We start from the raw sequence: 27,318 nt of genomic DNA on the forward strand, positions 1-27,318 counted from the left end.
GCATGTTTTGCTCTCACATCGTTTGCGAATTTGTGGCTTTCATATAGTCCATGTACTTGTTCAGGACTGTCGAGTGTACCTGAACTTCACATGTCACTGGTCATGACCTCATGTCAATTATGCCTCTTGCCTGTGCGGGGCATTTCCGTGGATCAGTGTTAGGACTGCAACACTTTGCAGTTTTTTGTTTTTATTGCATTTATATCATACCATTAATATTGTGAAACAAGCCAAGGCCCTCAGCTTCTTCCTCTTCAATAGACACATCCAACTCCCATCCACCAATAACGTCCTTCGCTTCGCTGAACTAGTCCTCACCCGTAATAAATTTACCTTTAAATCTTCCCATGGGCACTCCAATGGGTGCTAGTTATGCCTACCACTTTGTTGACTACATCAAACAGACCCTCTTCAGTACCTGCACAGGAACTGTGTGGCAACTCCTCCACCATTACATTGCTGACTGTATCGGTGCAGCAGCCTGCACCCAGACTGACAGTTCACCAACTTCGTCCAAAATTTCCACCCTGCCCCCGGACGCCATCTCAGACATCTCCCTCCCCTTTGTTGACTTCTCCATTTCTATCTCCAGCAACAGTCTCCGGACGGACATTTCCAAAAACCCACAGATTCCCATAACTATCTGGACTATACCTTCTCCCACCAGTATCCTGCAAGAACTCCATCCTGTTCTCCCAACTCCTCAACCTCAACTGCTCAGAAGAGGAGACATTCCATTCCCAAGCACCCCAGATGTCCATCTATTTTGAACGTGCTTTTCCCCGTCATCCAGACAGACCTCCACCACATCTCCTCCATTCCCTACTCCACTGCTCTAAACCCTTCCACCTCTAATCACAATAAATACAGGGTCCCCCTTGTCCTCACCTACCACCCTACCAATCTCCGCGTCCAACGTATCATCCTTAAAGACTTCCGCCAACTCCAATTAAACCCCACCACCAAGAACATCTTCCTCTCTCCATCCCTCTCTGCCTTCTGCAATGACCGTTCCCTTCACCAATGCTTGGTTCACACCACTCACCCCATCAATCCCCCCACCTCCCTAAACCCCCAGGTACCTTCGCTGCAACCGTAAAAGATGCAAAACCTGCTGGTACACCACCCCCTCCTTTAACCTCCAACCAGGACTCCAAACAGGTGAGGCAGAGGTTCACCTGACTCTCCTCTAACCAAGTTGACTGTATCCTGTGCTCCCGATCTGGTCTTCACTGCAACTCAGGGCATATTTCGCCAAGCATCTCAGCCGGGCCCATAGGGTCCATTTAATTCCCCTTCTGAATCCCTTTCTGACATGACCATCCTTGGCCTCCTCCATTGCCACAGCAAATCAAACTGCAAATTGGAGGAACAACACCTCATCTCCTGCCTGGGCAGCTTATAGCCTGGAGGACTGAACATTGAGTTCTTCAATTTCAAATATCCTGCCTTCCCATCCCCCAACTCCCCTCCCAGCCCCTTCCCCTCCCATCTATTTGTCTGATAGACCCTTCCTTCCAGCTACCAAATGGATTAATTCCTCCCATCGACTAACCAGGTCATACCCTCTACCTATGTTCACCTATCCCTATATCACCACTCCCTCCCCACCCCTTTATCTGCAGCTCCCCTTTCACCCACCCCCAGTCCTGAAAAAGGATTACACCTGAAACATTGACTTCTCCACCTCCTGATGCTCCCTGGCTTGCTGTGTTCTTCCAGCCTCCTGCTTGACTACCTTGAATTCCAGCATCAGCAGTTTTTTTTGTCTCAAGCCAAGGCATTTGGCAGTTGTCTGACACTCAAAACTTAACCACCCTTCATCCTGATGAGGGGCTTTTGCCTGAAATATCGATTTTCCTACTCTTCGGATGTTGCCTGACCTGCTGTGCTTTTCCATCACTGGATTCTGGACTCAAAACTTAACAGTGCATCACACAGGGAGGTAGTAGGACAACAGTTGAAACACTTAAATAACAGGTAACAGTATCAATCATGATGTGTAAAGATTGGTGCACTTTGTGTCTTTCACTGTGTCTCACACCTGCACACACACACCATGGGTGCTGGGGATAAAATAAGCACTACCGCACTTAGGTGGTAGTGTGGGGGTTAAATTATTTTTTAAAATATCCAAAAAAAGAAAAAAAAAATTAAAATAAAAGAAGGGAGCCCCCTTCACTGTTTTGATCAATCATGATGTGCACAAATTGCTGAATTTGCAATCCGTCTCACCAGCCCCCCCTGCAGATTTGACAGCACTGAGCATGTTAAATCAATCCGCGCATGCGTGCACCCGATAGATTGGTCACGCCCTCCATTGGCGACGTCACTGTTTTATCCAATCCGTGTGGGTGTTCTAAGGGCGGCTTTAGCCAATGAGGATTCGGGACGTTGCTGGGTGCTGTGGGCAGGCAGGCTGGCTGCCTGGCGACGGTGGAGGAGAGGGTTAGGGCAAGATGGCGGCGGCAGTGCGTAGGGCTGCGGGTATGAGGCCGCTGCTGTCAGTGCGGAGCGGGAGGTGAGGCCAGGCCATCCCAGTCCAGCTGCTTCCCCTGTTTTTAGGGAGGGAGGGCTCAGAGCCTTCGAGCTGAACCCAGAGTCAGATAGACAGGCAGGGCTGTGGGGCACAGGCGGCCGCCTCCTGGCCACACTCACCAGGGCGACCCTTGGCCCTGCCTCACTCCCCACGCTCCAGTGATAGAGATAACAGGCCGGCCCTCCGGGCTGCTGCATCTCTCTCGGTTGCAGGTTGTAGCCTACTCGATCCCAGGGCGACGCGATGAACTGAGCGCTCATCACCACGTTCACCCCCCTCGCCCATACCCTGAGAGTCACAGACTGACCCTGCGGTGGGCCTGTGGTGACCAGAGGCTGTGCCAACTCTGTAAGCCTGGAGAAGGTTCTGCACTGGGTGGGTTAGTGCTGATGCTTCACAATGTGACACAATATGATGGCACCTGCTTTGTTCTCCATGTGTCACCCTCACTTTACTGTTCGAAAGAATGGCTCTGAACGCAGGCTTTAATTTTGCCAAATACCTAAGATCGGTTTATTATTTTCTCAACCTTTTTGGTCAACTCAGCAGATTTCAGACGGATCTGACCTATCTCCCGCAGTTCAGCCCTCACCCCCACTCTTCTTTCCCACCACAGCAATAGGGTCCCCTTGTCCTCACCTACGCATCCGGAGGATCATGAAGGGCAATTTCTGCCACCACCAGACATACATTCCACTCCCCTGTCAGTCTTTTGTGAGGACTGTTCCCTCTGGAACACTCTGGTCCACTCCTCCTTCGCTCCCAAAATCACCCCTCAAAGCCCCATGAGACCTTCTGTTGCGACTGTAGAATGTGTAACACCTGCTAGTTTATTTCATCCCTCAATAGCAAGGACCCAAACATACCTTCCAGGTGAAGCAGCGTTTTAGCTGCACTTTGGTCAATCTAAGAGTGTGGCACTGGTAAAGCACAGCAGGTCAGGCAGCATCTGAGGAGCAGGAGAATCAGCCAGGAATTTCTGATGAAGGGCTTATGCCTGAAATGTTGATACTCCTCCTCCTCAAATGCTGCCTGACCAGCTGTGCTTTTCGAACATCACACTCTTAGACTCTGATCTGCAGCATCTGCAATCCTCACTTTCTCCTTCAGTCAATCTAGTCTATTGCATTCACTGCTCACTACATGGTCTCATCTACATTAGGGAAATGAAACATAGACTGGATGACCACTTCACAGAAGAGCTATGTTCTGTCCACAGAAAAAGAGTCTGAGCTTCCAGTTGTTTGCCACTTCAACACACCACCATGTTCCCTGTCCAACATCTGTCTCTGGTTGCTGCAGTGCTCCACCAAAACTTAGTGCAAGCTGGAAGAACAACATTTCACTTTCTGCTTATGAACAATACAGCCTGTGGACTCAGTATGGAGTTCAACAATTTTAGGGTTTGAGGCACCTTACCCCAACAGGACCAGGCCTTGTGATCACTTGGTCTGCTATTACATGACCCATTGTTAGCTAATAATTGTCCCCATTAGTAGCTATTTGTTCTTCTAAGCTGATTGTTATTCAGTTCTTTGTCCAAATGTTTTTTTCCACCTATCATTTACTTCTTGCCTCATCCTCGCATCCTATTTTCTGCATTAAACCAACTTTCTCCTTGTTAGCTTCAGATCTGAGGAAGGGTCACTGGACTCAAAATGTTAGTTGTGATTTCTTTTCTCAGATGCTGCCACACCTGCTGAGCTTTTCCAGCAGTTTCTGTTTTTGTTGACAACTGATTTCCAGTTTATCACTGAAATCATGTTTTTATCTAAATAGATGAAAAGTTTTACTGTAATTCCAACATCCTTTTTCTTAATAGATCTATGAGCTGCTGTTCATGGCGATGGAGAAGTAGTTCTGCACAAGAGCGAGCCAGGCAGTACACAGTTGGGAAGAAGATTCATGGGTTTACAGTCAACCAGGTAGTTTGTTATCTTATTAATCAGCAATCTCTCACCAAATGGAGTTGAATTCTGATCTATGGTATGATCTAAAAAAAAAACTTCTGTGGGTCATATTGCTGCATTTTTATGATGTTTGGGAAATGCTAACAGCATGTATCCTGAAAACAAACATTGTATTCAATTTTCTGCACAGCTTTATTTTTAAAAACATTATATGATTTTCATGTCTTTGAGACAGCTCCACAGCTCATGAAATACTGTAAAATGTAATCACTAGATTCTGGAAAGATCCTAGCAGATTGGAAGTCAACAAATTTAACTTCATTACTTTTGGGGAGGCAGTGGTGTAATGGTTATGCCATTGGGCTGGTAATCCATAATCATGGGCTAATATTTTTGGAACGTATGTTTGAATCCTGTCATGGCAGCTGGTGTTTTTTGAATTCAGCAAAAGAAAAATATCTGGAATAAAAAGCTAATCAAATGGGAGCCTAACCGGTTCATTAATGTTCTTTAGAGAAGGAAATCTGGCATCTCCCAGACCAGGTGTTGTTAATTTTTTGCTGCTCTATGAACACTTGGGGATGGATAGTAAAACAGTGCTCATATTCCATGAACGATTTATTTTTGAAAGATAGAGAAAGAAAAAACAGGGTATTACACAAAAGATTAATGCACAAAGTTTGGGTGAAGATTTGTAGCCCGGGTGCTCGTTCCTGTGGTTCTGTTCGCCGAGCTGGAAGTTTTTGTTGCAAACGTTTCGTCCCCTGTCTAGGTGACATCCTCAGTGCTTGGGAGCCTCCTGTGAAGCGCTTCTGTGGTGTTTCCTCCGGCATTTATAGTGGCCTGTCCCTGCCGCTTCCGGTTGTCAGTTCCAGCTGTCCGCTGTAGTGGCAGGTATATTGGGTCCAGGTCGATGTGTTTGTTGATGGAGTTTGTGGATGAATGCCATGCTTCTAGGAATTCCCTGGCTGTTCTTTGTTTTGCTTGCCCTATAATGGTAGTGTTGTCCCAGTCAAATGTCCCAATATACCGGCCACTACAGTGGACAGCTGGAACTGACAACCGGAAGCGGCAGGGACAGGCCACTATAAATGCTGGAGGAAACAGCACAGAAGCGCTTCACAGGAGGCTCCCAAGCACTGAGGATGTCACCTAGACAGGGGACGAAACGTTTGCAACAAAAACTTCCAGCTCGGCGAACAGCAAGATTAATGTACAAGATGAAGACTACTTGGATTGGGACTTATTATATTAGCCCATGGATAGAGGACTAGTTAATGGACTGGAAACAGAATAGGGATCAATGGAGCATTTTCTGAAGGCTGTGATTAATGGAGTGCTCTAAGAATATTAGCCTCTTTTTTTTTTCTGTTAACACACATTCAAAGCTAGATAGGAATGTAAGCTGTGAGAAAAACACCCAAGAGGCTGCAGAGATATAAGTAGATTAACTGAACTGGACAACATGTGACAGATGGAGTATAATGCAGGCAATTGTAATCTTTTTCGCTTGGTCATAAGAATATTGGGAAAGCAAATCTTAGCAGGACTTAATGGTAAGGTCCTAGGGAGTGTTGCTGAACAAAGAGACCTTGGAGTGCAGGTTCATAGCTCTTGAAAGTGGAGTCGCAGGTAGATAGGATAGTGAAGAAGGCGTTTGCTATGCTTTCTTTTATTGGTCAGAGTATTGAGTACAGGAGTTGGGAGGTCATGTTGTGGCTGTACAGGACATTGGTGAGGCCACTGTTGGAATATTGCATGCAATTCTGGTCTCCTTCCTATTAGAAAGATGTTGTGAAACTTGAAAGAATTCAGAAAAGATTTACAAGGATGTTGCCAGGCTGGAGGACTTGAGCTATAGGGAGAGGTTGATCAGGCTGGGGCTATTTTCCCTGAAGCGTCGGAGGCTGAAGGGTGACCTTATAGTGGTTTACAAAATTATAAGGGGCATAGATAGGATAAATAGATTAAGTCTTTTCCCTGGGGTTGGGGAGTCCAGAACTAGAGGGCATAGGTTTAGGGTGAGAGGGGAAAGATATAAAAAAGACCTAAGCAGCAACTTTTCCACGAAGAGGGTGGTACATGTATGGAATGAGCTACGAGAGGAAGTGATGGAGGCTGGTACAATTGCAACATTTAAAAGGTATCTGGATAGGTATATGAATAGAAAGGGTTTGGACGGATATGGGCTGGGTGCTGGCAGGTGGGATTAGATTGGGTTGGGATATCTGGTTGGCATGGACGGGTTGGACTGAAGGGTCTGTTTTCATGCTGTACATCTCTATGACTGTAATAGAAAAGCAGAATGTTTTGAAAAATATATGCATCTTTAAAATGTAGGTGTTCATTGGTGCCTGCGTCTGCTTTTACAAGGAGGACAAAGTTAGCATGTAGATACTACCAAGAAATTAGGAAAGTACATTACATTAATCTGTACTTTTAAGGGGATTTGAGTAACAAATAACCCTTAGTAAAATTGTACTGGGTTTCGTGAGACTACATCTGGAACCACCCAGGGACTGAGTGCTCACTGTTCTCACTCCACCTGCTTTCTTGGGATGGCACGGTGGCTCAGTGGTTAGCACTGCAGCCTCACAGCACCAGGGCCCCAGGAAACCTTGGGTAGCTGTCTGTGTGGAGTTTGTACATTCTCCCTGTGTCTATGTGGATTTCCTCCCATAGTCCAAAGATTTGCAGGTCAGGTAAATTATCCATAATATTAGATTCCTTAGTCAGAGGTCTGGGTGGGTTACTCTCCGAAGGGTCAGTGTAGACTTATTGGGCTGGAGAGAATCTAATCTAAATTGCAACAACAGTCTGCATTTATGTAGAACTGTAAACAAAGTAGGTTCCAGCCACTTTACAGAAGTGTAATCAAAGTACATCCTGAGTTAAGAGGGGTAATATGAAAGTGGAAAATACATAAAGCTATAAGGAGAGCCTTAAAAAGAAAATAATGAGGTAAAGAGATTCAAGGACGACAATTCTGAGCCAAAACACACATTGTGAGAAACTCAGCAGGTCTGAACTGAAGAGGGATCACTGGACTCGAAAACTTAATTTTGAGCTCTCCTTCGATAGCTCAGCTGGTAGAGCAGAGGACTGTAGTGTCGCAAATCTGTCGTCCTTAGAAGGGCAGCACGGTGGCTCAGTGGTTAGCACTGCTGCCTCACAGTACCAGCGACCCAAGTTTGATCCCCGCCTCGGGTGACTGTGTGAAGTTTGCGCATTCTCCTCGTGTCTGCGTGGGTTTCCTCCGGGTGCTCTGGCTTCCTCCCACAATCCAAAGATGTGCAGGTCAGGTGAGTTGTCCATGCTAAATTGTCCATAGTGTTAGGTGCATTAGTCAAGGGTAAATATAGGGTAGAGGAACGGGGCTGGGTGGGTTACTCTTCGGAGGGTTGGTGTGGACATGTTAGGCCGAAGGGCCTGTTTCCATACTGTAGGGAACCTAATCTAAAAAAAATCTAATCTATCGCTGTCTATAATTTTGGTTTCCATATGCAAGGAAGAATATACTTGCGTTTGAGGCAGTGCAACAAATCTTCACTAGATTTGTCCCATGGATGAGAGGCTGAGTAAATTGGGTCCAAGTTATGAGGGTGCTTGTTTGTCTAGACACTCGGAAGTCAATTCCCCTAGCTGAGACGTCTAGAATAAGGGACACAATTTCAGGAAAAAGGTTTGAACATTTAGAAATGAAGAGAAACAAAATTTCTCCAGTCAAAAGATTGTGAATGTTTGGAATTCTCCACTCCAGAGAGTTGGAATATTTTATTATTGGATATATTTAAGTTTTAGATTGACAGATCTTTGGTCTCTCAGATGGTTGAAGGTTATGGAGAGAAGACAGGAATTTGGAGTTGAAACTCAAGGTCATCATGGTTGGATTGAACAGCAGAGTAGGCTCAACTTCTCTCTCTTTCTTATTTTCAAATTTAATAAACTGGACTGATCAGATTATTCTGCTTCATTAACACACAAAGGCAACTATTTTGTTTTTAAAAATTGTCTTAAAAGGCCTCTAAATATAACCAAACTCAAAATTTCAATATTTTTATCATAATAAGAACAATCTTTCTCTCCGTTAGGTGACACCTGTTCCAGATCTCTTCTTGACAGCTGTTAAACTCAACCATGATAATACAGGGGCTCAGCACTTGCATGTAGCAAGGGATGATCCAAACAATCTATTCAGGTATCTCTTTAGTTATGACTTTGAGTAAGATCTTGTTTAGTATGCCTTATTTGATTTTATATTCTGATTTAGTATTAACCGATTCTGATATGTGTTTTTAAATCGATTCGAGAGGGTTCAGGAGAATTTAAAATATTGTGAATGCTGGAAATCTAAAATCAGAAAATTCTGGACATAGTCAAACCTTACAGCATCTTGGGGGAGAGAGGCAGGTTAATGAACTGGTGAAAGGTCATACATTAACTCTGTTTCTCTTTTCACAGATGCTCCCTGATTTACTGAGTATTTACAGTATTTTCTCTTTTTGTATGTTTCACTGTTTGAAAGTACAGAAATCTTTTATTAATCAGCCCCTTTGGGACCAAGAGGGCATCAGTTGAACAAGTATTCCGTTTGATCAAGAGGTCCACATAATCAATGTAAGAACACATGCTAATTAATAGAAACATAATGCAGGTGGTATGCACATCACAGTTATATTTACAGCATAAATCACTTAAATAATAACTAAAATATGATTATCCGAGAGCCTTCTCAGTCACACCCTCAACTGACTACACAGATGTGATAATACTGTAAACTTCCAGTTCATTACGTGTGGTTAAAACAAAGTTTGCAATGGAATGTCACAAAATCAGTTGACATTCTCTACAGAACCCTACACAAATAAAATTTTAATAAGTTAATATTTTAACATTAAAATTTTGATAATTTTGCTACGTGTACAACAGTATTTTAAAAGATGGATATGCTCATGGAATGAAAGGGATGATAGCAGTGGGAACAGAAAAGTGAAATGAAAAAACAGAAATTGAATGAAACTCTAGAAGAAGGGTCTGAAATTCTGAAGAAGGGTCACTGGACCTGAAAAGTTAACTCTGTTTTCTCTCCCCAGATGCTGCCAGACATTGCTGCCAGCAATTTCTGTTTTTGTTGTGAATTGAAAAGTGGTTGTATGACAGAAAATAGAGAAAAGTTTAAACAGTTATTTTTTGGAGTCAAGATATGCAATGGTGTTCCCTAGGGGTCAGTTTTGGGACCACTGCTTCTTGGGTTTTATATTAATGACCTAGACTTAGGTATATAGGACACTATTTCAGTATTTGTAGATGATCTAAAACTTGGAAGTATTGTTAACTGTAAAGAAGTTAATGATAGACCTCGAGTTCTTAGGCTGGTTGAATAGACTGACTGCCAACAGTTGATATCTAATGTAGAGAAGTGATAAATATTCATAAATAATGAGAAGCAATATAAAATAAAACTAACAGTTCTGAAAAGGGTATGGGAGCAAAGGGCCCCAGGGGGTATATGTGCAGACTCGTCATTGAGCATGGCAGAACAGATTGAGAAAGTGGTTATGAAAGCAATTTTGGTTTGGTCGCAACTGCATTTGGTTTTAGGTACACAATTTTGGAAGGGCTTGAAGGCGTCGAGGATATTGAGAAGGGGTCAGGAACTCAGGTCTGTGGTTAGATTGGAGAAGCTGGGGCTCTTCTTGGAGCGGAGAAGACTGACAGGGTTGATGAAGATTTCAAAAATCATGAGGTGTTTAGACAAGATAGATAGAAAACGACTGTTCCATTTGGCAGAAGGATCAATAGCAATAGAACCTGCAGGCAATGGCATAGTAATAATGTCATTAGTAAGTCAGAAATACAGGCTAATGATCTTGGGATATGGGTTCAAATCCCCATCGTAGCAGATGGTCAAATTTGAATCGAGTCAAATCTGAAGGAAAAACGATCTAACATCAATCATGTAACTACTGTCAACATTTGGGTCAAAAACCCACCTTGTTCACTAATTTAAGGAAATAAATCTGCCATCTGGTTTGACATACAGGTGACTCCTGAACACCAGCAATATGTTTGACTCTTAACTTTCCTCTTAATAATTAGGAATGGGGAAAAGTGCTGTCAAAGCCTGTTATGCTTACATCCTCTGTTTGAATCTTAAAAAAAAATTGTTTCTTAAGCTGGGGGAGTAAGTTAGGGGCTTCATTTGCCTCAATTAAGGATATGGGATGGAGGTTAAGGGGATGGGCAATGAAGACCAGCCCTCTTCCTTGTCTCTAAACCATTGACTGTACAATCCCTGCAATCTCCATCTTCATTGTTTGGAAAGAAAGTGAACTCATCATTCGATACCCAAATCTTGGGATGTTAGCAATCATCTGTGATTAGCCAGTGGCTTCTGCTGGGGCAGGTCTTCACTGTGGAGGCTTGTGATTCATTGAGATGCATGCCTATCAGATATTAAAGAGGATAATCAGAGCTTGATCCATTGAGCTTCTTCATTGGCAAGGGAGGGGAGCTATTGGAGTACAAAATCTCAGCCCATGATTCCAAATAGAGGATTGTGGATTTTCAGCTGTTTGACTTTTGTTAACCCATGAGGATTTAGGTTGCTGTAATTGATGCTGAACAATGAAATATTAGATCATATTGCTATAGCACAGGAGGTAGAACATTGTATCTGCCCTGGCTCTCCTAATTTCATTTCCTGGCATTCTCCCTCTAATCCCCTACATGCTTTACTTCTTCACAGATAACAATCTGATTCCCATTTGAGTCCTACAATTGTACTATTCACCACAATCTCGGGCAGTGCATTGCAGATCTTAAAGACTTGTGAGAAAATGTTTCTCCTCATATCTCCATTGTTGTTTTTGTTAATGGGTAAGAAAATTAAAGTTAGAGTTTTAATGAGGTTATATAACATCCTCAGTTTTTGCTTTTTTAAGTGGTATTGTTACATAAAAAAGACTAATGTTGAGGTAATTGTGTGTACTTTTTCTTTAGTGTGCAGTTTCGTACTACACCACTCAACAGTACTGGAGTTCCTCATATTTTGGAGCATGTTGTACTTTGTGGCTCTGAGAAGTACCAATGCAGAGATCCCTTCTTCAAAATGTTGACACGATCACTTGCCACCTTCATGAACGCTTTCACAGGTCAGAATTGTTGAATTAGAAATGCATGTAGATGATGCTGTGAGTAGTTGAGTCTTGAGCTTGGTTTGTAATTAACCTAAGGAACATGTTTGACTGAATAACTTTTGTAATTTTTGTAGGCTTTCTGTTTTTTGTAAAGAGAGTGTTTAAATTGTGTGTGTCATCACCAAGAAATTAGAACACTATGCTGCTCAGCCTTAACAATCCGGTCATGTTTAGCATCTGTACAAGCAAGGTTCCTAGTACTTTGAAGAAGAGTCTTTCTCATTCCCTATTTAGTTTTTTTTTTCAGCTATTTATCTCAGCTCTTAAATGTTTAAAATACCTATTTTAATCACTAATTGTGAGTACATTCTTTCTACAATTAGAAGGAATATGTTCCGTCCACTTTGCTTCATAATTTTAAACATCTTGACTCTTCTAACCGAGTCACTGAGTCATAGAGATGTACAGCATGGAAACAGACCCTTCGGTCTAACTCGTCCATGCCAACCAGATATCCCAACCTAATCTAGTCCCACTTGCCAGCACCTGGCCCATACCTCTCTAAATCCTTCCTATTCATATACCCAACCAGATGCCTTTTAAATGTTGCAATTGTACTAGGCTCCAACACATGCTTTGGCAGCACATTCCATAAAGTCACCACCCTCTGTATGAAAACGTTGCCCCTGAGGTCTCTTTTATATCTTTCCTCTCTCACCCTAAACCTATGCCCTCTAGTTTTGGACTCCCCCACCCCAGGGAACAGACCTATTTATCCTATCCATGCCCCTCATGATTTTATAAACCTCTATGAGGTCACCCTTCAGCCTACGATGCTCCAGGCAAAACAGTCCCAGCCCGTGGGAAGCTAGAGAAGTGATTGCTGGGCCTCTTGCTGAGATATTTGTATCATCGATAGTCACAGGTGAGGTGCCGGAAGACTGGAGGTTGGCAAACGTGGTGCCACTGTTTAAGAAGGGCGGTAAAGACAAGCCAGGGAGCTATAGACCAGTGAGCCTGACCTCGGTGGTGGGCAAGTTGTTGGAGGGAATCCTGAGGGACAGGATGTACGTGTGTTTGGAAAGGCAAGGACGGATTCGGGATTGTCAACATGGCTCTGTACGTGGGAAATCATGTCTCACAAACTTGATTGAGTTTTTTGAAGAAGTAACGAAGAAGATTGATGAGGGCAGAGAAGTAGATGTGATCTATATGGACTTCAGTAAGGCGTTTGACAAGGTTCCCCATGAGAGGTTGATTAGCAAGGTTAGATCTCATGGAATACAGGGAGAACTAGCCATTTGGATACAGAATTGGCTCAAAGGTAGAAGACAGAGGGTGGTGGTGGAGGGTTTTTTAGACTGGAGGCCTGTGACCAGTGGAATGCCACAAGGATCGGTGCTGGGCCCTCTACTTTTTGTCATTTACATAAATGATTTGGATGTGAGCTTAAGAGGTACAGTTAGTAAGTTTGCAGATGACACCAAAATTGGAGGTGCAGTGAACAGCGAAGAGGGTTATCTCAGATTACAATAGGATCTGGACCAGATGGGCCAATGGGCTGAGAAGTGGCAGATGGAGTTTAATTCAGATAAATGTGAGGTGCTGCATTTTGGGAAAGCAAATCTTAGCAGGGCTCATACACTTAATGGTAAGGTCCTAGGGAGTGTTGCTGAACAAAGAGACCTTGGAGTGCAGGTTCATAGCTCCTTGAAAGTGGAGTTGCAGGTAGATAGGATAGTGAAGAAGGCGTTTGGTATGCTTTCCATTATTGGTCAGAGTATTGAGTACAGGAGTTGGGAGGTCATGTTGTGGCTGTACAGGACATTGGTTAGGCCACTATTGGAATATTGCGTGCAATTCTGGTCTCCTTCCTATCGGAAAGATGTTGTGAAACTTGAAAGGGTTCAAAAAAGATTTACATGGATATTGCCAGGATTGGAGGATCTGAGCTACAGGGAGAGGCTGACAGTCTGGGCCTGTTTTCCCTGGAGCGTCGGAGGCTGAGGGTTGACCTTATAGAGGTTTACAAAATTATGACGGGCATGGATAGGGTAAATAGGCAAAGTCTTTTCCCTGTGGTCGGGGAGTCCAGAACTAGAGGGCATAGGTTTAAGGTGAGAGGGGAAAAATATAAAAGAGACCTCAGGGGCAACTTTTTCACACAGAGGGTGGTATGTGTGTGGAATGAGCGGCCAGAGGATGTGGTGGAGGCTGGTACAACTGCAACATTTAAGAGGCATTTGGATGGGTATATGAATAGGAAGGGTTTGGAGGGATATGGGCCGGGTGCTGGCAGGTGGGACTAGATTGAGTTGGGATATCTGGTCGGCATGGACGGGTTGGACCGAAGGGTCTGTTTACATGCTGTACATCTCTATGACTCTATTCAACCTCTCCCTATAGCTCAAATCCTCCAACCCTGACAACATCCTTGTAAATCTTTTCTGAACCCTTTCAAGTTTCACACCATCCTTCTGATAGGAAGGAGACCAGACCAATACTCCAAAAGTGGCCCAACCAATGTCCAGCACAGCTGCAACACGACCCCCCAACTCCCACACTCAGTATTCTGATGAACAAAGGAAAGTATACCAAATGTGCCTTTCACCATCCTTTCCATCCACAACTCCACCTTCTCAGAACCACGGACCTTCACTCCAAGTTCTCTTTGTTCAGCAACACTCTCTAGGTCCTTACCATTCAGTGTATAAGTCCTGCCCTGATTAGCTTTCCAAAATGCAACACTTCGCATTTATCTCAATTAAACGCCATCTACCACTCCTCAGCCCTTTGGCTCATCTGATCAAGATCTTGTTGTAATCTGAGGTTAACTTCTTCGCTGTCCACTACACCTCCAATTTTGATGCCATCTGCAAACTTACTAACGACGCCTCCTATGTTCACATCGAAATCATTTATATAAATGATGAAAAGTAGTTCACCCAGCACCAATCCTTGTGGCACTCCACTGGTCACAGGCCTCCAGTCTGAAAAACAACCCTCCACCACCACCTGCTGGCTTCTACCTTTGAGTAACTCTGTATCGAAATGGCTAGTTCTCCCTGTATTCCATGAGGTCTAACCTTGCTAACCAGTCTCCCATGGGGAGCCTTGCCGAACACCTTACTGAAATCCATGTAGATTACGGCCACCGCTCTGCCCTCATCAATCGTCTTTGTTACTTCTTCTAAAAACTCAATCAAGTTTGTGAGGCATGATTTCCCACACGCAAAGCTGTGTTGACTATCCCTAATCAGTCCTTGCCGTTCCAAATATGTGTAATTCCTGTTCCTCAGGATTCCCTCTAACACTTGCCCCCCACTGACATCAGGCTCACTGGTCTATAGTTCCCTGGCCTGTCCTTACCACCTTTCTTAAATAGTGGCACCACTTTAGCCAACCTCCAGTCTTCCGGCACCTCACCTGTGACCATCGCTGATATAAATATCTCAGCAAGGAGCCCAGCAATCACTTCCCTAGCTACCCACAGAGTTGTCGGGTAAACCTGATCAGATCCTGAGGATTTATCCACCTTTCTGCGTTTCAAGACATCCAGCACTTCCTCCTCTGTCATATGGACATTTTTCAAGATATCACCATCTATTTCCCTACATTCTATATCTTCTATGTCCTCCTCCACAGTAAACACTGATGCAAAATACTTGTTTAGTATCTCCTCCATCTGCTGCAGCTCCACACAAAGGCTACCTTGCTGATCTTTGAGGGGCCCTATTCTCTCCCTAGTTATCCTTTTATCCTTAATATTTGTAAAAACCCTTTGGATTCTCCTTAATTCTATTTGCCAAAGCTATCTCATGTCCCCTTTTTGCCCTCCTGATTTCCCTCTTAAGTGTACTCCTGCTGCCTTTATACTCTTCTAAGGATTCACTCGATTTGTCTATACCTGACGTATTCTTCCTTCTTTTTCTTCACCAAACCCTTAATTTTTCTAGTCACCCAGCATTCCCTACACCTGCCAGCCTTTCCTTTCACCCTAACAGGAATATTCTGTTACTGGACTCTCGTTATCTCATTTCTGAAGACTTCCCATTTTCCAGCCTGTGAACATCTGCCCCCAGTCAACTTCTGAAACGTCTTGCCTAATATAATTAAAATGAGCCTTCCTTCAATTTAGAACTTCAACTTTTTGATCTGGTCTATCCTTTTCCATCAGTATTTTAAACTAATAGAATTATGGTCATTGGCACCAAAGTGCTCCCCCACTGACACCTCAGTCACCTGCCCTGCCTTATTTACAATTTAAAATGGCAGTAACGCAGACGAAACAAGTTGGTAAATGCCAGAAAACCTGGATTCATCTTGTACATTGTCTAGTAGGTAGGTAGCTAAGGCGAGACTGATTAAATCCCAGTTATCTTCTGAAAGAGGCTTTGGAAGGCGTGGGGGTGATGAGGAGCAGCAGGGTTTGGGCAGTGTCAAAGAAGGTATGGCATAAAAAAACTGAAGTGATCATAATCAATTTTCAGTTTGATGTGGAGGTGCCGGTGTTGAACTGGGGTGGGCGAGGTTAGAAGTCGAAAGCAGTCACAACATTCAAACATTCCTTTGTACATGTCACTGCTCGATAGTAGAGATTACTCTATATTTGGTTTGAGTATTAATTCAGTGTCCGTCATGGTAACAGAAATAAGCCATTCAGCCCCTCTTGTTCTTCCATTTGATTAGATTGTGACTTAACCTGATATGCAGCTTTATATAGTGCGGAGCCCTATAGGTGTAACGATAGCACTGTTTTAAAATTTGAAAATATTCACCGTTAAGTCTTGATATATGAATTCTGCATCTACAATAAATTTCAGACTTACTTTTCCTTTTGCTTCCATATTGCCTTGACATTCAAAGTATTACTTCTAATGCAATATTGAAAGAACTGCCGATGCTGGAAATCAGGAACAAAAACAAAAATGGCTGGACAAACTTAGTCGGTCTAGCAGCATCTGTGGAAATCAGAGTTAACATTTTGGACCTGGTTCTGAAGAAGGGCCACCAGACCAGAAGTGTTAACTGATTTCCGAAGATGCTGCTAAACTTGAGTTTTTCCATCAATATCTGTTTTTATTGCTTTTAATGTATTTGTGAATATGAACACACACTTTAATTCAAAACAAATTTTATTTGTTTTACCAAAATGTACCAACTCAAATTTGCTGATATTGACATTCTATCTACCAATAGGTATTCTGCGTAAATATATTCCTGTGAACATTGAACACTACTGAGTTTCTGTCTGACACCTTAAAATCCAGGGCAGCTTGTTGAAATTAATTTCAATACGAAGTGTTGTGCTGTGCCGATAAATTAATGACATTATGACAAGCTAATAATTGATTCGGATTTTTTTTTATCTTTAGCTAATGACTACACGATGTATCCATTTTCCACCCAAAATTCTAAGGATTTTCAGAATCTTCTGTCTGTTTACCTGGATGCTGTGTTTTTTCCATGCTTAAGGGAATTGGATTTTTGGTAAGATGATGCACTTTTACCTGTACCAAATAAGCATAAACAAATTTTTCATAATGTGGCTTTGCATTTCACTTATCTTTGTATAACAGGCAAGAAGGGTGGAGGCTGGAACATGAAATTCCTGATGATCCAGGCTCACCACTTATCTTCAAAGGAGTTGTGTTCAATGAAATGAAGGGTGTATTTGTAAGTATTTTTGAAAAAAATGCAGTTTGACTTGAACATTTTAATGTATATTCAAGATGCTGTAACAGAGGATAGAGTTTCATAGACGTGACCCTGTTGCATGCATTATTAAAGTTAAAGCTTTGGAAAGTAGTGTCAGATTATTTCCACAGGTTTTTGGTGGAGTTACTTTAGAGTTTATTTGAACCACTTGTGTTTAAACTTAAAAATGATGTTCTATTCATTGCATTTATTATGCCATCCAAACCTTTTTTGCCTCTGTAGAACAGTTTAATAAATTAGCTAATCATGCAGAGAATGTCATATAGAAAAAATGCACCTCAAGCTAATAAGGATTTTTTTAAAATAAGATCAAATTGCCTTTCTCAAGAAAACATTTGCAATGTGTCCGACAGTTTACTTAAAAGTATTTTGCTTCTTAAGTAAAGAATGGAGTGAAATGAACATTATTACTCATGACTCATTACTTGTATTTGCAATTTGTTGAAAGACTGAACAAGTTTCAGATAATAGATATAATTACACAAGGGACAAAAGGATCATCAAGTATATCTGTTACAGACTTATGAAACAATTTTGCTATGTGCATTTTTTGGTGCAAAATAATAAGTGTCTCAAGTCTGTGTAGATTTGCAAAATATTCTCTGTTGTATATTTAACAAAAGTGTCTGTATTCGTTATTTCAGGCGAACAATGAAAATCTTTATGCTCAGCATCTACAGAACAAGCTTCTACCAGAGCATACTTACTCCGTAATCTCTGGTGGTGACCCACTACATATACCCAAGCTTACTTGGGAAGAATTGAAAAACTTTCATGCTACACATTATCATCCTAGCAATGCCAGGTATAATGCTATTTTTAAATTATGTAAATCCTTCATTCAATGGTGTTCAAACATTACTTGCTTTCACCAGTAGGTTTTCCACCTTTCAAGGGACTTTTAAATGCAGCAGGGATTCCTTTAAATCAAGGCTATCTGCACACCTCCATGTCTCAATCATAAGATTATTTACTTTTATCTGGTTTAATTTTACCTCAATCCTGCTTAAACTAAATCATGTATTTTTGTGAGAATTTGAAATTTTAGGTCAGCAAAAAAAACACCATCAATTCTAAGTTCACTTTCAGCGCCTCTATATCCAATAAAAGGCACTTTTATCTTGTGGAACCTGAACTGAAGCTATCATTTCAATTCAAATTAAGTTGACATGTCACTTCAGTTTTTGTGACCTTTAGCAGCAACAAGGGAGTGTGTTAATATGAGCACATAGTCTATCATTGTTAATTCTTGTTTAATTTTGATTGAAAAATGTTCAAATTATTCAATAGCACAAATTGGGTAAATTCGTTTTTTTCTTCTCATGGTATGTATCACCCATCCATAATTGTCCTGGTGCTCATGAGCTGCCATCTTGAACCACTCCAGTCCTTGAGATATCGGGGCACTCTGTGCTTTGGGGAGAGAATTTCAGGATTTTAATTCAGTGACAGCGAAGGAATGGCAATATAGTTCCAACTATATTGGCATGCGGCTTGACAGGGAACTTGGAAGTCCAATTCAAAAGGCTGCTTTGTACTGAAGATATTGACTTATTGAGCATTGCATCCTTCAGGCAAGGGGAAGTTTTCCATTACAGTACAGAATTGTGCTTTGTTGATGGACAAACATTGGGGAGACAGGAGGCAAGTTGCTTCCAGAACTCCTAGTCTCTGACTTGCTCATGTAGTATTTATATAACTGGTAATGTTCAGCTTCTGGTCAGTGGTAATCCTGAGGATTGGAATTGAGAGATCAGCGATGGCAATACCTATATATGTCAAGGGATGATGATTAGGTTCTCTTGTTGGAAATGGTTATTGCCAGGCACTTGTGTGGCATGGATATTATTTGCCATTTATCAACCCAAACCCAGATATTGTCCAGGTCTGGCTGCATATGGACACAAATTGCTTTAATATCTGAGATGTTGTGAAGTGAATTGTTCTGATTATTGTGCAGTTATGAGCAATCATCTTCACTTTTGACCTTGTGATGGAAGGATTGGTGCCACTACTGAAGAGGTTTGGACCTCAGACACCAGAGCATCAATACACTGATTTGCATGATTTATTTGCATGATGTTAGCTAACATGAAACACAGTTTCTAATCATTTTAATCTGTTTGGTTGGACTTGTCGAGCCATTGTGGGAATCAGTCTCTAAGGTTTCATTGGAAACAATTCTAAACTCTGAAAATGCATTGATTGTAAAATAGCCTGAGAGTTTTCTTTGTATGTACCTATTCATTCCAGGTTCTTTACTTATGGTGATCTGCCGCTGGAGCAACACCTTCAACAAATCCAGGATGAGGCACTTTGTAAATTCCGTAAAATTGAACCTGGTACTTCAGTTCCTAAACAGTCTCGCTGGAGTGAACCGGTAAGTAAAGATTATGTTTTGCTGTTTCTGAACAAATGTCTGCATTGTCAATGTGCAATATACTAGAGTTAAACATAATACGAAAATGCCAGTGTTAGTTTTGTGTCAAGGAAAAGGAATGTGGTGATGGTCAGTCACAGTCTTCATTGCTGCTGTGTCAGTAACATGACATTTCCTACCATTTCATTATATTATTATCACAAGGCCTGCAGTGCTTCAAGGAGAATGAAACCACTGTTCCAAAGCAAGCATTAGAAATCACTAAGTTAGTACTTCGCATAGTTTTTAAACCCGAAAAGGAAATGACAGTTTTTTAAATGTTTATATATAACTAATTCACCACTTTTTGGATTTAATCTTCATACCATAATTGAAAACTGGCTTCAATACTTCATGATTCTGAATGAGAAGTTTGTTGGTTTCAAGCTCTATTCCAGAGACTTGATGCATACTCTGGGTTGATAATTCAATGTAGCACTAGAGGAGCACTGTACTGCTGGACAAAATATTAAACCAAGGTGCACACTCATGTGGACATAAAATATTTATTGGCATTACGTAAAAAGATCAAGGAGTTCATCCAAAAGCAGAATGTCTGCTGTTATCTCGTTGCTGTTTCAGCACTGTTGATTCTGTGTACAAACTGGATGATCTACGCAGTATTTCAACAATGAATATATTTCACTGATGATGCCACTAAGCAATATCAGTGTGGTGCAAGAAACAGACTGTGTATAATGAAGTAACAATAGATGGCACTCACCCATTAAAAGTACTTAAGTGTTGAGAAGTACTTTGGAATGCCCTTAAGTCATGAAAGGAGCAGATGCTTTGACAAGAACAGAGACTTGGAGAGGCCATAAAGAAACGCATGAGAGAAATTAATGTAAGTTAGCTATTCTTGTTTGTTGTAACAAAAGTCAAAACAATTTTTGTTCAAATTGATCAGTAACTTTTATTCATTGCCATTTATTGATCTGATTTGGCTGCCTTTGTTACCCAGTTTAATATGGTGGTTTTCTATTGGCTTTCACTTACTATCAGTCTGGGTAAGGAAGCAGGCACCAAAAATGCTTTTTTGGAATGGGAATTGAACATATAACTGTTGACATTATTCTGAAGCATATGCTGGTCATGTAGCAAACTAAGCAAATTGTCTGTGAGTTTGGTAAAGAAATTAAAGATAGAAGTGCATTTAATCTTGTTGCCCATTCCTTATAGTCCTTGAGAAGGTGGTGGTGGTGAGCCACTTCCCTGCAGTACACCTGACGTAGATGTCCACCAGTGCTCTTCTGAAAGTGGACCACATTTCTGACCCAATGACCATGAAGGAACAGCAACTAGTTCCAGTCAGATCATAAGATTGTAAGGAATTCGAATAGTCCATTCAGCCTGCTTTGCCATTCAAAGAGATCATAGCCTATTTGATTGTGGCTTTATCCCTTATCTATCTCTCAGCCTTGGATGCATTCAATCATTCAGCCTCCTGCTTGCTGTGGAATAGAATTCCAAAGACTTAACAACACTCTCTAAATGAATAGATTTCTTCTTATCTCCATTTTAGATTGGTGGGACCCCACCCCCCCCCCCCCCCCCAACCCCTCTGCACTTCAGTTTTAAACCGTGTATCCTAGTTTCTGGTACACCCATGAGGGAAATCAGTCTCAGAATCTAACCCCTTAAGCCACCTTAAAATGTCATACGTTTCAATGAAATACTGCTCATTATTTTAAATTCCAAACTTTCACCATAACACAAATCCTTCATTACAGGAATCAGCCTGGTAAACCTGTCAGCTGCTTCCGATATATATCCCTCTAGTAAGGAAACCAGTAATGTATATGTTATTTGTTGGGTGCCACCTATGCCCTGTACAGTTGTAAAAAGGTTTCGCTGCTGTTATATGCTATGTCTCATGCAGTAACATCCAACATTCCATTTACTTGCTATATTTGCATGCCAACATTTTGTGATGCATGGCCAAGGACATAGAATCAGAAAATCATAGCATCCTTACATTGTGGAAGCAGGTCATTTGGCTTATTGATTCCACACCAACCTTCTGAAGAGCATCACCCTCCCCCATAATCCTACATTTCCCCTGGCTAATCTGACTAGCCTGCACTTACCTGGACACTGGACAATTTAGCATGGTCTAGCCTGCACATATTTGGACTGTGAGTGGAAACCTGAATAGACACGGGGAGAATGTGCAAATTCCACGTGGTCGTCCGAGGCTGGAATTGAACCCAGGTTCCTGGTTCTGTGAGGCAGCATCGCTACTCAATGAGCCATTGTGCTGTCCTAATAATAACTCATGATTTTTAAAAAAGATGTTCTGCTGCTACCCTTTTAATAATGGATTGTATTATTTTCATAATGACATATGTTTGGCTAACTGTCTTTGTTTTCTTCTTTGTTTCCTTCCTTTCTTTAACAAGGAGTGTATCATTGACATAGAACTATAACACGGTGAAAAGCTCTTTGGCCCATATGTGTGCATTTTTAATTGGCTTGGACCTATCCATGATCTAGGGCATTTTGGAATGTTACAACTTATGTATTGACTGTGTCAGCAGCCACTTTTTTTTTATTAAGATCTAAAATGCAGACGGTGCTTGTGAAGGTTGCCAGATTTTACTTGCGTTCACATTTTCAGCATCTTAATCTGATGATTGTTATTCTCCACATCTCCCCTGCCCCACCCCGACCCATATTTCTCTCCACATCTCACCCTCCCCTGACTTGATTTTCCGTATTCTAGCAAAGCTTTTGGCATATTCTGCTTTGAAGGCATATGTAATATACTTATTCAAATTCTAATTCTATTGCTCCCTGTTTCTCATTGTTAATTATTCTGTCATCCACTTTAAAGTTCATTTTAGCTAATTTAGTGGAAAGGTTTCCCCCACAATTCAATTGACTTTAGTGCTGCTAGAACTCCTTGATTCTTGAGGATAGTCGCTCTCATCTCACTGGGAGGTCAATTATTTTATCCACTTTTGAACCAAGGCTGAAGTGAGTTCAAGAGCTAAGTAGTCCTAGCAGAGCTTGGGCTGAGTGTCAGTGAGTTTATTGCTAAGCGAGTGTTTCTTGGTAGTACTTTCCTTTGTCTCTAAGTTTCCTGGGATGGTATGTGTGAAAGAAGCTATGAATTATAATCTGTTGTTACAATTTATCATGATAAAATAGATTACTAATTTTAACAAAAGTGCTAAATCTTTTTTTCTTAGAGTATACAGTGTAATTTTTGCATTTGCTTTTTTTTTTAGAGAGAATGCCATGTTAATTGTGGGCCTGATTCAATGGCTCCTGATCCTGCTAAACAAACCATATACAGTGTGAGCTTCTTATTGGGCGAGTAAGCATATTTATAATTCTATTGATACATTAAGCATTTTAATATCCTAACCCAATTATGATATTGACCATAAGCTAAGGAAGTGATTGTTGGGTCCCTTGCTCAGGTATTTGTATCATCAAATAGCCACGGGGAACTGCCAGAAAATTGGAGGTCGACTATTTAAGAAAGGTTTTAAGGAAAAGCCAGTGAGCCTGATGTCAATGGTGGGTAATTTATTGGGGGGAATCCTGAGGGACAGGATTTACATGTATTTGGAAAGGCAAGGACTGATCAGGGATAGTCAGCATGGCTTTGTGTGTGGGAAATCATGTCTCACTAATTTGATTGAGTGTTTTTGAAGAGGTGACAAAGAGGATTAATGAAGGCAAAGCTGTAGATGTTGTCTACATGGATTGCGCTAAAGCATTCGATAAGGTTCTGCATGGTTGACTGGTTAGTAAGGTTAGATCACATGCGATCTGGGGGAGCTAGCCAATTGGATACAAAATTGGCTAGAAGTTAGGAGACAGAGGGTAATGGTAGAGGGTTGCTTTTTGGATTGGAGGCCAGTGATTATTGGTATACCACAGGGATCAATGCTGGGTCCACTGAATTTTGTCATTTATAAAAATGATTTGCATGTGAGTAGAGGAGGTATGGTTAGTAAGTTTGCAAATATCACCAAAAATAGATGGTGTAGTGAACAGCGAAAAAGATATCTGAGTACAACGGGACCTTGATCATATGGGCCAGTGGATCAAGGAGAAGCAGTTAGAGTTTAATTTCGATAGATGTGCGGTATTGCATTTTGGTACGGTAAACCAGAACAGTATTTATACAACTGATCAAAGGGCCATGGGGAGTGTTGACAAACAAAGAAACTTAGGGGTGCAAGTGCATAGTTCCTTGAAAGTGGAGTTACAGGTAGACAGACTGGTAAAGAAGGCATTTGGCATGCTTGACTTCGTTGGTCAGAACATTGAGTGTATGAGTTGGGATGTCATGTTGTGGCTGTACAGAACAATGGTGAGGCCACTTTTGGTATACTATGTTCAAATGGGATGAGATCAGATGCCTGGTTGGCATGTCTAATTTGGTCCGAAAGGACTGTTTCCATGCTGTATGACTCTTCTAGCTCTTTGCTATAGGCATATAGTGACTGAAGGTTACAATACGTTGAAGAACATTTAGCACTTTTCCATAAATAAATTCTGCAATTTCTGTAGCACTTTTCAAAGTATTGAAAGGAGCCTTGTATTACACAGCTTTTTCTGAGATGATGTAACATTTCTTCAAAGAAAATTCACAATTTCAAGTTTAAAAGTGTTTAATTTTCTGTTGACTGAATTGCCTGGAGGTATCCACATTATTTCTCAAACTTCCATGATACAACACACACTCGTGGAAAAAAAAATAATTAAATATTTGGAATAAGTTTGTAAGGTAGCCCCTAACTCTTATTTGATCTGTAGAAATTATATTAGAGCTGTTCTAAACATCCTGGCTGTATCATACATGAGCTGAAAATGTGTTGCTGGAAAAGCGCAGCAGGTCAGGCAGCATCCAGGGAACAGGAGAAGCCCATTCCTGAAGAAGGGCTTATGCCCGAAAAGTCGATTCTCCTGTTCCCTGGATGCTGCCTGACAGGCTGCGCTTTTCCAGCAACACATTTTCAGCTCTGATCTCCAGCATCTGCAGTCCTCACTTTCTCCTGTATCATACATGATAATGTTTTCATCATAGCTCTAGATTTTCAGAAGCCTTTCTTTGCTAAGATATTGTGGAGAGTTACTGCATGTCATAGAGTCATAGAGATGTACAGCATGGAAACAGACCCTTCGGTCCAACCCGTCCATGCCGACCAGATATCCCAGCCCAATCTAGTCCCACCTGCCAGCTCCCGGCCCATATCCCTTCCTATTCATATACCCATCCAAATGCCTCTTAAATGGTGCAATTGTACCAGCCTCCACCACGTCCTCTGGCAGCTCATTCCATACACGTACCACCCTCTGCATGAAAGAGTTACCCCTTAGGGCTCTTTCATATCTTTCCCCTCTCACCCTAAACCTATGCCCTCTAGTTCTGGACTCCTGACACCAGGGAAAAGACTTTATTTATCCTATCCATGCCCCTCATAATTTTGTAAACCTCTATAAGGTCACCCCTCAGCCTCCGACGCTCCAGGGAAAACAGCCCCAGCCTGTTCAGCCTCTCCCTATAGCTCAAAGCCTCCAACCCTGGCAACGTCCTTGTAAATCTTTTCTGAACCCTTTCAAGTTTCACAACATCTTTCCGATAGGAAGGAGACCAGAATTGCACGCATTATTCCAATAGTGGCCTAACCAATGTCTTGTACAGCTGCAACATGACCTCCAACCCCTGTACTCAATACTCTGACCAATAAAGGAAAGCATATCAAACGCCTTCTTCACTATCCTATCTACCTGCAACTCCACTTTCAAGGAGCTATGAACCTGCACTCCAAGGTCTCTTTGTTCAGCAACACTCCCTAGGAACTTACCATTAAGTGTATAAGTCCTGCAAAGATTTGCTTTCCCAAAATGCAGCACCTCGCATTTATCTGAATTAAACTCCATCTGCCACTTCTCAGCCCATTGGCCCATCTGGTCCAGATCCTGTTGTAATCTGAGGTAACCCTCTTCGCTGTCCACTACACCTCCAATTTTGGTGTCATCTGCAAACTTACTAACTGTACCTCTTATGCTCAGATCCAAATCATTTATGTAAATGACAAAAAGTAGAGGACCCAGCACCGATCCTTGTGGCACTCCACTGGTCACATGCCTCCAGTCTGAAAAACAACCCTCCACCACCACCCTCTGTCTTCTACCTTTGAGCCAATTCTGTATCCAAATGGCTAGTTCTCCCTGTATTCCATGAGATCTAACCTTACTAATCAGTCTCCCATGGGGAACCTGGTCAAACGCCTTACAGACGTCCATATAGATCACATCTACTGCTCTGTCCTCATCAATCTTCTTTGTTACTTCTTCAAAAAACTGAATCAAGTTTGTGAGACATGATTTCCCACGCACAAAGTCATGCTGACTATCCCTAATCAGTCCTTTCCTTTCCAAATACATGTACATCCTGTCCGTCAGGATTTCCTCCAACAACTTGCATGTCTTTTTATCATTTCTCTATTCGTATGATTTGAACGATATCTATCATCCATGGGGTATTTTTGAAACTCTGGTTAAAATCCCAATTTAGTCAGTTTCCTTTGCTGCTTCTGACAATTGTGGATGTATTTGTGTTTTTTAAATGTATGAGCAGCAATGTCTTAATTTGTGAGAAAATTTGTAGCTCGGGTGCTCGTTGTTGTGGTTCTGTTCGTCCTGATGGGAATTTGTGTTGCAGACGTTTCGTCCCCTGTATAGGTGACATCCTCAGTGCTTGGGAGCCTCCTGTGAAGCGATTCTGTGATCTTTCCTCCGGCATTTGTAGTGATTTGTACCTGCCGCTTCCAGTTGTCAGTTCCAGCTGTCCGTTGTAGTGGTCGGTATATTGGGTCCAGATCGATGTGCTTATTGATTGAATCTGTGGATAATAGTAGTGTTGTCCCAGTCGAATTCATGTTGCTTGTCATCTGCGTGTCGTTTCGTGGCTAGTTGGTGTACATGGATGCGGACCTTTAGCTGACTTCCTGTTTGTCCTATGTAGTGTTTTGTACAGTCCTTGCATGGGATTTTGTACACTACATTGGTTTTGCTCATGCTGGGTATCGGGTCCTTCGTTCTGGTGAGTTGTTGTCTGCGAGTGGCTGTTGGTTTGTGTGCTGTTATGGTAGTCTGGCTGTCAGTTCGGAAATGGTCTTGAAGACAGCTAACGAACCGCATCCATGATCACCAACTAGCCACGAAATGACACGACCAGCTATCCTTAATAGCCACACACGCAGATGGCAAGCAATATGAATTCGATTGGAACAACACTACTATTATAGGACAAGCCAAACAGAGAACAGCCAGGGAATTCCTAGAGGCATGGCACTCATCCACAGATTCAATCAATAAGCACAAGGATCTGGACCCAATATACCGACCACTGCAACGGACAGCTGGAACTGACAACCGGAAGCGGCAGATTCAAACCACTACAAATGCCGGAGGAAAGATCACAGAAGTGTTTTACAGGAGGTTCCCAAGCACTGAAGATGTCACCTAGACAGGGGACGAAACGTCTGCAACACAAATTCCCAGCTCGGCGAACAGAACCACAACAATGTCTTCATGTTTCACATCAGCTATTTATTATGTTAGTTG

The 27,318-nt window shown here is 41.9% G+C and overlaps 1 protein-coding gene across 6 annotated transcripts in view; it reads left to right on the forward strand.

Annotated features, from left to right (window-relative positions):
* Window positions 1–2,398: 2,398 nt before the first annotated feature.
* Window positions 2,399–27,318, forward strand: part of pitrm1 (pitrilysin metallopeptidase 1) — a 70,507-nt gene continuing 45,587 nt past the window's right edge. For 4 of the 6 annotated variants that reach the window (XR_015757263.1, XM_043690648.2, XM_043690651.2 and 1 more), the window contains exons 1-9: window positions 2,399–2,521; window positions 4,362–4,464; window positions 8,541–8,647; window positions 11,452–11,603; window positions 16,964–17,078; window positions 17,168–17,264; window positions 17,951–18,111; window positions 19,560–19,686; window positions 22,959–23,047. Coding sequence is in view for 5 of the 6 variants with exons in the window: in XM_043690648.2 (XP_043546583.1) it covers window positions 2,460–2,521; window positions 4,362–4,464; window positions 8,541–8,647; window positions 11,452–11,603; window positions 16,964–17,078; window positions 17,168–17,264; window positions 17,951–18,111; window positions 19,560–19,686; window positions 22,959–23,047 (1,013 nt within the window). In the remaining variant the exon portion in view is untranslated. Of the gene's footprint in view, window positions 2,522–4,361; window positions 4,465–8,540; window positions 8,648–8,974; window positions 9,067–11,451; window positions 11,604–16,963; window positions 17,079–17,167; window positions 17,265–17,950; window positions 18,112–19,559; window positions 19,687–22,958; window positions 23,048–27,318 lie in introns of those variants that run through there. The other 2 variants (XM_087987534.1, XM_043690652.2) reach the window with 2 other exon arrangements.

This window comes from Chiloscyllium plagiosum, unplaced genomic scaffold, assembly GCF_037043375.1.
Source record: "Chiloscyllium plagiosum isolate Xiang-an unplaced genomic scaffold, Cpla_swu_hap1 HiC_scaffold_5, whole genome shotgun sequence".
Taxonomy (NCBI): Eukaryota; Metazoa; Chordata; class Chondrichthyes; order Orectolobiformes; family Hemiscylliidae; genus Chiloscyllium; species Chiloscyllium plagiosum.